The sequence below is a fragment of the Musa acuminata genome, chromosome BXJ2-8 (assembly GCF_036884655.1).
Source record: "Musa acuminata AAA Group cultivar baxijiao chromosome BXJ2-8, Cavendish_Baxijiao_AAA, whole genome shotgun sequence".
NCBI lineage: Eukaryota > Viridiplantae > Streptophyta > Magnoliopsida > Zingiberales > Musaceae > Musa > Musa acuminata.
The window spans coordinates 33,234,424-33,246,445 of NC_088345.1; the positions used below are offsets into that span (position 1 = coordinate 33,234,424).

General features: G+C 37.3%; 1 protein-coding gene across 3 annotated transcripts; it reads left to right on the forward strand.

The window, feature by feature from the left end:
• The first annotated feature begins 5,694 nt into the window (after nt 1–5,694).
• LOC135584633 (14-3-3-like protein) lies at nt 5,695–11,425 on the forward strand. Of its 3 annotated transcripts, none has more exons than XM_065121346.1 (6): nt 5,695–5,849; nt 6,394–6,842; nt 6,915–6,993; nt 7,259–7,381; nt 10,946–11,062; nt 11,148–11,425. In XM_065121346.1, exons 2-6 carry the CDS (start codon nt 6,436–6,438, stop codon nt 11,202–11,204), a joined length of 783 nt encoding a protein of 260 aa, XP_064977418.1. In that variant the 5' UTR covers nt 5,695–5,849; nt 6,394–6,435; the 3' UTR covers nt 11,205–11,425. The 3 variants fall into 3 exon arrangements, with proteins under 3 accessions (XP_064977418.1, XP_064977419.1, XP_064977420.1); XM_065121347.1 differs by having other exon boundaries at nt 5,799–5,934; XM_065121348.1 differs by having other exon boundaries at nt 5,799–5,898.
• The last annotated feature ends 597 nt before the right edge of the window (nt 11,426–12,022 follow it).

The window sequence follows — 12,022 nt, forward strand, 5'->3', positions numbered from 1 at the left end:
CATAATCATGTCTATGTCATAGTTGCAAATACTTGAGTGATGCTATAAATAATGTTATAGTTATGCCATCCTTGCATCACCAAGAGATATGTGAACATGTGCTATAGTTTGCATCATGTCTTGATTTGATTATGTCATAGTTGCAAATACTTGAGTGATGCTATAAACAATGTTATAGTTATGTCATCCTTGCATCACCAAGAGATATGTGAACATGTGCTATAGTTTGCATCATGTCTTGATTTGATTATGTCATAGTTGCAAATACTTGAGTGATGCTATAAACAATGTTATAGTTATGCCATCCTTGCATCACCAAGAGATATGTGAACATGTGCTATAGTTTGCATCATGTCTTGATTTGATATTCTATATTGTGAAGAAAATGCAAACTTGCTAGAAAATCTCAAATGTGTGCATCATGTAAAAAGTCCTTCGTAGCTTTATATGATTACATGATGAATAGTTACAAACACTATCATACAAACTTGATGATGTATGTCATGCCTTGACATCATTCTTGAAGAGATACATCATGATGGGCATCATGATGGGAGCATTGATAAGTTTAACTGATCTAACTTATCAATACGTCACTTGAATTCTTTGGTCTTGAATTCAAGGTTGACTTATCTCAACTATGGCATATAGATAGGGGGAGTTAAGGACAACTCCTTTATCAATTGATTGTCATCATCAAAAAGGGGGAGATTATTGAATCTCGGATTTTGATGATGAAGTCAATTGTCATTTGTTATCTAATCTATGTGTTGAGATAAGTGTGTAGGATTAACTACGATGAGAGTAAGACAAGCAGCAGGTGTTGCGCCGGAGTCAAGATCATGATCACGTTAGGAGTTCGAGAGTTCGACGGAAGTTCGGACGGTCGTCGGAGGTTCAGCGAGAACAGATCCGAGAAGTCCAGAAGCTTGCCAAGCGAAGCTCGTCGGAACTCGCCAAGTGGATCGTCGCAAAGTCCAGGAGTATGCCGGATGTCCGCAGAAGGATCACCGAGGGTTTATCGGATGATCGACGGAAGTTCGCCGGAAACTCGCCGGAAGAAGCGATTGACGCATCGGAGCAAAGCTGCAGAAGTTGTCTTAGAGTTAATCGTAGTTAGCACGATGATTAAGCTTGAAAATGGGAGGTGATCCCATTAGCTTAATCTTGGGGCAATTGGGCCCTTGAAAAGATTCAAATTGGGCCGAATGGAGCGAACCATTCGGACCCTGATTGCACCAGGCGATGCAACCGCCCCAGCCAGGAGGTGCAACCGCCAGGGCTGCGAGGCTGGGCGGTGCAACCGCCCCAGCCAAGAGGTGCAACCGCCCAGAGCTCAGTCTTCGAGCTCTGGCAGAGAGGTGCATCAGCCTGAGCTCAGTCTCGAGCTCTGCCAGGTGATGCAACCACCGAGCTCAGTCTTCGAGCTCTGGCAGAGAGGTGCATCAGCCTGAGCTCAGTTTCGAGCTCTGCCAGGTGATGCAACCACCGAGCTCAGACTTCGAGCTCTGCCAGGCGGTGCAACCACCGAGCTCAGTCTTCGAGCTCTGCCAGGCGGTGCAACCATCAAGCTCAGTCTTCGAGCTCTGGCAGAGAGGTGCAATCGCCTGAGCTCAGTCGTCGAGCTCTGCCAGGCGGTGCCACCTCTCCAGTCAAGAGGTGCAACCGCCTGATCCCAGAATTCTGGGATTTGATCGATTTGATCGTTTTGAGCTCCAAATTTGAACTGGGTTGGGGCCTATAAATACCCCACCCATTCAGCACTGAAAAGATACAGATCCACACCGAATTCTTGATCTTTTCAGTGATTCTAAGAGCTCAAATTTGTGTAAAGTCCTAAAGTTCTCCTCCTTCTGTTCTTCAAGTCTTGAGTTGTAAAGAGAGGAGAGAAAGGATCTGTAAAGGTTGTCTCCTGAGCCTGTCAAAAGGAGAGAAACTGTAAAAGGGCAGTTAGCCTTCGCCCATTGAAGGAAGGCAGCTAGTTGACGTCGGTGACCTCGTCGGAGGAGGAAGCCAAAAGTGGAGTAGGTCAAGACTGACCGAACCACTCTAAATCTCTGGTTTGCTTTTACCTTGAGCACTTTATCATTACTGCAAACCTCCTACATTGCTACTGCCCTCTGCGCCTTTACGAACGAGTTTCTAAGCTCTGATCTTTCAGAATCTGCATTCAAACGTAAATCGTGTTTTCGTACGATCTTCACACTGCAGTTTACGCTTACATTTGGATTCCATTTATAACTGCAAATTGCTTTCTACGTAAAACGCTTTTCAAGGTTCAAAACTGCTTTTAGACGCAAAACTACATTTAGATGTAAAATTACGTTTAGACGTAAAACTGCGTTTAGACGCAAAACTGCGTTTAGACGTAAAATTGCGTTTAGACGTAAAATTGCGTTTAGACGCAAAACTGCGTTTAGACGCAAAACTGCGTTTAGACGCAAAACTGCGTTTAGACGTAAAACTGCGTTTTGACGTAAAACTGCGTTTGAACGTAAAACTGCGTTTAGACGTAAAACTGCGTTTAGACGCAAACTGCGCTTAGACGCAAACTGTGCTTAGACGCAAACTGCGCTTAGACGCAAACTGTGTTTAGACGCAAAACTGCGCTTAGACGCAAACTGTACTGTGATTCTGCTTTTATATCGAAATCACTTTTTATCGGACGAACGCAGCTTTAGCTTTTAAATTGCTGTAAGATTTCCGCTGCACTAATTCACCCCCCCCCCTCTTAGTGCTCTCGATCCTAACATATATATGTATATATATATATATTTGTATATGTATATGTATATGTATATATATACATATACATATATATATACATATATATATACATATACATATATACATATATATATATATACATATTTATATGTGTATATATATATACATATATATATATATGTATATATATATGTATATATATATACATATATATTTTACCCGATTCTTGGGAAACTATTTATTTAGTCGTCTCTTATTCTTCATCCACATATGAATATTTTTTTATTAGGATTGTAAACTTTAAAGTGGGATGATATATAAAACTGAGAAAGAGAGGCATTGTTTGTTTGCTGTATGCGAAATGTGTGCCCAATTCGATTTATTTTGAATTTTCTTTTTTATTTTAAATTTTCAAACTGAGCTATACAGCTAACATTTTTATCTTAATTTAACAGGTTATCTCACCATTAATTGTCAGAAAAGGGTGCATTAATAATAATCCAATGGAAAACACATAATATTAATTATTATGATGTGAAACTCCTAATTTTAGCCATGTCAATTAACATGATAGATCGTGTTAACAACTTGATGTCATGAACCAAGAGTCGGTATGAATAGAACTTGTCCCAAGAGCATTAGATCGTCTAAGCAAATCTTCTCGATGGAAGGACGGAGTGGTTGAGGTTAGACTAAGGTTGGCGAGGGTGATTATGTGGTTATCTCGAAGTGAGACTGGAGTACGTGGGATCTTTACTGGGCCCCTACACGATAAGTCCACGCTGGATGGAATTCCTGACCTAACCCATTCGAAACTTAAGTTAGCCGCAAGGAATTCGATTTATATCAAGTAGGGTTTTTTGAGATCGGTCCCCTCTTCAGGCGCTGGGACTAGTTTTCATACTTGCGGAGCCAGCGGAAGGGAACTATGGCTATAGGGGTTGCTCGTACCTTCGATGGTATATTTATGCGTGTGATCGACTTGTACATCTCTCAACGGCACGAGTCGACCTATCCGAGCTCTTGTGACGTGACGTCAATCTGTACCGTCCTATGTGACAAGAGGCTAGCGAAGAAAGACTAAGAGGGTGCCAACTGCCCACTCAGCCCTCTCCTACGTCAGATAAATATCACGTTATCCTCCACGTCAGCTCCATGATAGTTGCCAACGGACAACGGTCGATGTCAGAATATTTTTTATCACTCGTAAAAATATTTTATTTTAGGATGAGATAAAAATACTATCTTTATATAAGAAGTTGGATGATTATTTGTTAGATGAATCTAATTAAAGAGTTTTTCTCCTGTCGAAATCAACCAAAGATGGAGTGGAGAGTGCTTCCTTTTTCTTCAATCCAATTTGGCGGTGAGAGGACCACCACCATGAAAGCATATCCCACTACTGTTTCCTTCGTGCTTATCCAGCACTTTGAAGCTTAAAAATAATTGCATACGGCACGATTGATTGAAGCCGACATTGTGGAATTTGAGCACTTTCCGCCAGTGGCAGGATGGCAGTCGACGACAAGTGCTTTTGCTTCCATTTAATTGACAGGATACCCAACAGGTATCCATCTCTCTCTCTCTCTCTCTCTACATATATATCAGTTGACTGATTGAAGTCAATTAATATCTCTCTCAGGTATCTTGCGTTCTTTAATATTTTTTAAAATAGAACTAATATTGGTAATAATGGTTCGATATAATTAACCTGGATCTTTTGGATAAATGTGTTAATTGAAGTTATATAGGTGATATATATATATATATATATATATGACATTCATTCTTTTTTTTTTATTTTGAAAAGGAAAAATACATCTAATGTACATGTAATTAGATTGAATTATCAAAATACAATAACAGTCTTTGTTAGAGCCCAAATTAGATGAGAGAATAATTTGCAAGTCATGATATGAGCCGCACCAGTTGTACTGATAGAAAACATTCATATATATGTGAGGAAGACATATATACATTAGATACCGGTTAGTTTCACATTATATATCAATTTAAACTCATATTGATAATAATTAAAAGAGTATGAACCTATGTTCATGAATTCATCCCTTGTTGTTTAAGAGTATGCACGTCGTTAATCTTGCTAAGTTTGAATCACTGCATATTATTTTTTTTTCTCAATTTCTAATATGAGAATAAATTAGAGTGTTATATCGTGTTCTTTATCAATTTGAAATTGTTCCTTAAGATAGAGATATGGCACATGACTGATTTTTTACTGGGCTTCATAAAATGCCTGATTTAAAAAATTTATACCAAAAAAATGTTTATATTTATAAATATATTATTATTATTATTTTATATATCTATTCTTGCAAATTTTGGAGGTAGCATATTTGCCCCTATGATAATAGACACAAATTAAATACTAATTTATCAATAATTATTGTGGATTGAAATATAAAAAAATATAAACTATAAAAAATTATAATGATAATAGTTCAGGTAGAGTTTTTAAAGGGTATCATTGTCAATGATTAGAATTCCAATTTTTTGCCAATTGGTGAACAGAAGCTATAAGTACGTCCCTTTTACATGGTGGATATATATTGAATCTAAATGTGAATAGATTGATCCCAAATGATTCTCTTCTCTAAAGATACTTCCAAGTATAGACACATCATGGAGTATATAGCACGTCCCTTTTACATGGTGGATATATATTGAACCAAAATGTGAATAGATTGATGCCAAATGATTCTATTCTCTAAAGATACTTCCAAGTATCGATACATCATGGTTTTGCTAGGACGACGAATTTGGTTTATTCGTTACCACTAGTTGTAAGTCCATAAAAGAATGCCGTCATCCACGTGTATCCACGTCATTGGAATTTATTTTAATAAATTTCGTCTTATACCCATTAATCGTTTCGCTGCCTCAGCAATCAGCCTTGAAAGTTGGTGAAAGAGTCGGACCCAATGCTTAGCTAATAATGAGCAGGTAACCAATTCGGGTAGAAGAGAAATGAGTTGCTCGTTTTCGCAGGAAGAAAAAGCGAACCAATGGAAAGAAAGAGGGAAGAAGAACCAAAAAAAAAAAAAAAAAGTCTCGTGCAGGGTTTTCCACGTTCCCCCCTCGGATCCACCACCATCTCGACGGTAATCTTTTAAGCTTGCTGCTTCGATTTCTTTCGCCGGTTCTTTTATCGTAAGCTCTATCATTAAATCGATCGGATCTTGTAGGGTATGTTGATTGTTTTTCTTTATGGTGTTCTGTCATTTTCTTCAATTTTTTCGTTATTTTTTACCTCGTTGTTGGCGCAGTTAGCGTATCGAAGAAATGTGGTGGTTTATTTCGAATTTTAATACGAAAGTTTTAATCTGAATCGGTATATCCGCATCCTTGCTCGAGATCTTTCTCCGTATATCCTCGTAATATGAAAGTTTTTATTAAGAGGATAGAAACTATCCTCTCATGCTTTCCGGCCTTGTTTGTACGGGAGAACTTGTCTGATGATTTTTTGGATCAACTTTGAGGGTGAAGTTGCTATTTTGCAGTAAAATTATTCAATTTTTTCCAATCAAAAAAATTATACCAAAAAGGGAAAAGCTGCTTTTTTTTTTTTTTTTTAGACCTTTGAATTCGTTGCGGAGAGAAAAAAAATGAAAGATAATGTTTTGTTTTGGGTCCGCTTACTTACAGATTTTATAAGAAATTGGTGCTTAAGATTTAGAAAACGGGAAGATGTCTCCGGCCGAATCATCCCGTGAGGACAATGTGTACATGGCCAAGCTGGCCGAACAGGCGGAGCGCTATGAGGAGATGGTGGAGTTCATGGAGAAGGTAGCAAAGACGGTGGATGTTGAGGAGCTCACCGTGGAGGAGCGCAACCTCCTCTCTGTGGCTTACAAGAATGTTATTGGAGCCCGCCGGGCCTCTTGGCGTATCATCTCCTCTATTGAGCAGAAGGAAGAGAGCCGTGGGAATGAGGATCATGTTTCCCTGATCAAGGAGTATCGTGGAAAGATCGAGGCTGAGCTTAGCAAGATCTGTGATGGCATTCTGAAGTTGCTTGATTCCCATCTGATATCCTCTTCCACCACGGCCGAGTCCAAGGTGTTTTACTTGAAGATGAAGGGGGATTACCACAGGTACTAGAAAATAAGCTTCCAATGTGCGGTGACGTTTATTTGTCTTAAATGTTTGATAATCTTGGCAAATAGGTACCTTGCGGAATTTAAGACGGGGGCTGAGAGAAAGGAGGCTGCTGACAGTACACTGTCAGCCTATAAGTCTGCTCAGGTCTGATCATCATTTATAGTGCAATGCAAATTAGCTAGTGTTTTTGTTTTTGCTGGATCGATCAGAATCTTTTCAGTACTCTAGAACATGTGTCCACTTGATTCATTTTCAACTACCATTGTGGTGCTGTTTCTACTGAATGATTCTTCTTACAAATGCTGGCATACAATTGTTCAGATTCATCTAATTAAATCTGTTCTGTTATTGATGTTTTTTGTCAGACCTGAGCAATGTTCACTAAATCATCTTTTTAAACAATTTGTAGGACATTGCCCTGGCCGAACTGGCCCCAACTCATCCTATTAGGCTGGGGTTGGCTCTTAATTTCTCAGTGTTCTATTATGAAATTGTGAACTCGCCTGATCGTGCTTGCAGTCTTGCAAAACAGGTTTGACTGCAATTTTATTCTATTTCTTGTAAAATTTTAGTTTTAACAGTGTTGTGCGTGACTTCATATTTTTAGCATATGTTGTGGAGTAGTGACAATTTTATATTTTTCTGCATCTGAAGCATTTATTGAACTTAATCCTAATAGTAGGGGAGTCGATTTAATGAGTCAAGCTGGCATGGAGCTTAGCCTGAAGCAAGCATCAAATTTTGAAGTTAGGCCTCAGCTAACTTGGAATAGCTTGTAGTAACATCAAGCGTGTAGTAACTTTCTAAAGTTACTAACATCAAGCGTGTAGTAACTTAATCATAAGTTAGTGCAACCAGGTCTAACATCAAGCGTGTAGTAACTTTCTAAAGTTTTATCCTTGGCCTAGCTGGATCTGACAATTTCATATTTGACACAAAGAATGTGTATCTATTGCTGCATTGCAGTAAAATTTCTGTTTGGATTATTTTTATGAATTTATGATTCACACCTCTTATTTTAATGGAGCTTATTTTAATTGATATGAGTAATAATTTCTTTTTCCATTCTATGAGAAATAATTGGTAAATTTCATGAAAAGTTGGTTCATGTCTTAAAATGGTTTGTATTTATATTCTGTTTGTGCATACACCGAAACTGGGTCTGTGCATGGTGCTCGTCCTTTTGCATGCTAGCGCATTTTGTATGTGTTTAATATTGGTGTGAGGGCATTTGCCTGCATGTGATTGACTTGTCACTAGATCACTCTGTTACTGCTAGAGTTTACTGATAATAATTTACAAATTTTCTCTTTGTTCTAAATGCATTTGTACTCATTTGTTTTTTATTTCTTCTTGTAATTTGATCTTATTTCCATTTATAGAAGTCTTAGCTACAGGCACTTATTACATGCTTATGCATCTGATTAGTGATAATTTATAATTGATCCAATATATTTTCTATGAAGTTTGTTTACCTTCTAGTAAATTTCTTCACAAACTAAATTCTAAATGCTACATTTCATTTTATATATAGGTAAAACTTTCTAGCTGTTATTATATAATTCAAAATCTCTGCAAAGTGGTCATCATTCAGAGTATCATTTAATTCATGTTGCTATCAGAAGAATTTACTTTCATGTAAGGCTGATTGATCTTGTCAGGAGACTTGCATAGTATTTCTTGTTTTTGAAGATTATGGTGTCTCTAGGTGGTCAATAAATATGCATATTCATATATGTACATGTGAATGTATGTTTGGAGATGCCCAATTAAACATACTTGGTCTTCATTCTCCAGTTTCCTTGTATTTCTGCTCCATTTTGCTTGGGATAGGACTGGAAATAAGTTGTAGAAAATCAATGGTATCATGATACTGGATGCAAAATTTTGATTTCATGTTGGAATTCTATGCTTAAATTGTTTAATGGTGCAAATATAGAGGTCAGCCTTGTGCACAAGGCTCCCACCGATTTACAGTTTGGGGAGTGTCAATGTACGTGATCTTCTTCAAACACCAAAAGGTTGTTTTAGTAACGAATCTTGGTCACTTTGATTACAAAGCAATACCATGATACCGAATTTTACCAACTCTGATGAACTGTATACAATCAATAATAATGATTGGTTATCAAACAAAAAGGTATTACTCACAAGGGTAGAATTGTTAAAAATTAGAGACATACACTTTTTGCTATAAAATTGTAGCTCCTCTTCAAAAGAAAGTTCCTTCTTTATAGTCCAATTGAGGAACAACAAACCCAAAAATACTATTATAGGTTATGTATGATGATTGAGATGAATGGTTCTGTTACAACGAAAATGGTGAAGAAATAATACAAGTCCTAAGTTAAAGCTGATTCTCAGTTGAGGATAAGGTGGTATAAGATGGTTCCAATATATCCAACTAGACTCCAACTGTGCAAATAAGAAAATCGGAGTAATTATCAACCTGAGGTGTAGGAAAATAATCATGCAATATGGTACATCTTAAAAGGGTTCAGGACTTTAGGCAGGCCTAATTTTAGCTCGATTTTCTAATTTTGTAGATTAAAATTAGATTACCATTATATATACAATGTAATTGGTGTACATGTAGGATTTAATTTTAAAATATTCTCGTGACTTTTTCATTATACTTTTATTAATCAGTTTAAGAGAGTCAAATAAGACGGACACTGATTACACATTTGCAAGGTTTTAGCTGGCGAGAATGATTAGTTGTTTTTTTCCTATTATTGTTTAAGGTTCTAAAGGATCTTTCCTAGTTAGGTAAGAATTTATGCTGGTCTTCGAAATCAACAAATTGTCAACGGTGTTCTTTGTGTTGGTTGATATACATTTTTCTGTTGTTTTTTGCATTCTTCCAAACAACTTTATTTTCTTCCTTTTCACTTTTGGACATTCCACCAATAGCTGTGTCTAATTACTGTCTTTTGGTCACTTGTTAGGTTTTTTTCTCAGTTAACTAGCCGCATATATGATAGCATCAAAAGAGATTTCTTTACTGTCTGTCATTGCAACACATCATAAAACACTGATTTATTGATAATTTGTAAGATTTGATTGTTGATAGACCTGTTTGTTTGTCATGTTGACTTTCCTGCAGTTTGAACAATATCATTTGCCATCTTCTAAGATTTTGATTTCATCCTTATATTGATTGGCTTTAAGTCCTAGACGACCTTGCTCAGCTGTATTTGTTGAATTAGGATCAATAAAGTACTTGAAATTTGTATCTTCATAAAATTTTAGCACGTCTGTCATTTGATCTGAGGCCCATTAGCTGCCTTAGATTACTTAAAATTCTTCCATGTTCCAACCATTTACCCCCCCTAATTCAATCAATATTTATACATATCTACAAATTTTAGGGAAACACTTCTATCTTGTCCATGACTATGTTCTCATGCCCGGGTATTACTGTGGTGGTTCATATGGATGTCTCATGTGTATGGTTGTGTATCTATGTTTAAATGTGTGGGAAAAATCTAATCATGCAAACTTGTTAGTCTTTGTCCCTTCGAAGATGTCCTGCATGCTCTGCTGTGATGATTAACACTATACTAGATGAGTATGAACATAACCAAGAAGCTTTGTAGATCTATGATGCTTTTTACTTGCTAAGTTGGCTTGTGGTACATGAGATGTGAAAAATTAAAACTAATGAAGAGGTTTTGATGCTTGACTGGGAAGAGTATATATTATCCCGTCTTCTAAGAGTGTTACTGCTGAAGCTTAGAAGGAAATGAACTTTTACTCATGCAATGCCTGATAAAATTTGTCCAAACCAATCCATTTTATCCATATATACCATGATTTTACCACTGGTCTTCTGATTCTGCAGTGCCTATGAAAAAAGTTCAAACAGATTAATAATCTTGAATTCCTTTTACCTGATATCTAAAATCCTTGTGGTCAAAATTGGTTGAACCTCTCCCTAGTGTTTTCTTACTTCTCTCAGATTATAGACATATATCATGTCATTACTATTTTTGCAATATTAACATTTTTAATGTTTATTTCTGTTTCATGATTTAATCAAGTCTTACTTACCAGTTTCTGCAGTGAGATTTAAATTGTTGTTTGTCTTTCACAGGCTTTCGATGAGGCTATCTCGGAGTTGGACACTCTGAGTGAGGAATCTTACAAGGATAGCACATTGATCATGCAGCTGCTTCGTGACAACTTGACCTTGTGGACCTCCGATATCACTGTCAGTTCTTCTCCTTACTGAGTTTCTTGATTTGCAATTGATCTTGTGATTGTTCAAACACCCTTACAAATGTTTTGGTCGACAGGAGGATGCTGGAGACGAGATCAAAGAACCCTTGGTGCGTGAATCTGGAGGACAGTAAAACTAATCACAAAGCCTGCTTGTGATGGACATTGCCTTGTATTTTTCTTTTGTGGTTTCTTGGTGTGTTTGAAGGTTTCAGGTCTTTCTCCTCGATGCTGTTGTTGGTAGCGAACCTTTTTAGTTTATTTGACCTACAATTTAACATCTTTTGGAAGATCCAATGTGCTTATACTTGTATCAGGTAAGCTTTTAGCTCTCATGATATCTTTTATATTGGCATTTTTTTTTGTGTTATATTCATTTATTATATCTCAAATCCAACATTTGAAGAGCGCAATTAGGATCAGTGACAGAAATAGAGTGGGAATATCTCAAATCCATCATCTGTCGTTGTCGGTGGTGTACCAAAATGTCCTCGCGGTCGGCCCTCTACCTCTAAGGTTGGTCGTATGGTGATTTCTCAGCCAATCACTTCGGTGTTTGCATCTTTTGGTTTGTCGGTCTCTTTTGTTCCACCATCGATCTTGTTGTGTTTTCCTCTTGTCTGTTGGTGTCTTCTGTTATAGCATCTTTTTCTTTGTCGATCCAATTACGTTCTGCTCTAAAGGTCGGTCTTTTGCTCGCCTCCCCTGTTTTGCTGGACTCCTATATTTCCTTTATTGATCCTTCAGCAATCGATGGGGCTTCATGACGATATGTGACTATCACTGAGGATGGGTTTGCACGACATGTGGTGACGTTGACGAACAACTCTATGTCGATTCTTCTTCCTCCACTTGCACCGATATCAAATTGATTCGCCACTTTTGCCTTGGTCATGCGGATTCTTTCATCGATTAGGATTTCCTCTATAGATATTTCTTCAGGAGGTGTCGT

Coding starts and splice junctions, on each gene's coding strand:
- LOC135584633 (XM_065121346.1), top strand. CDS start 6,436: ATGTCTCCGGCCGAATCATCCCGTGAGGACAATGTGTACATGGCCAAG. Junction 6,843..6,914: donor ATGAAGGGGGATTACCACAG/GTACTAGAAAAT, acceptor CTTGGCAAATAG/GTACCTTGCGGAATTTAAGA. Junction 11,063..11,147: donor TGTGGACCTCCGATATCACT/GTCAGTTCTTCT, acceptor TTTGGTCGACAG/GAGGATGCTGGAGACGAGAT.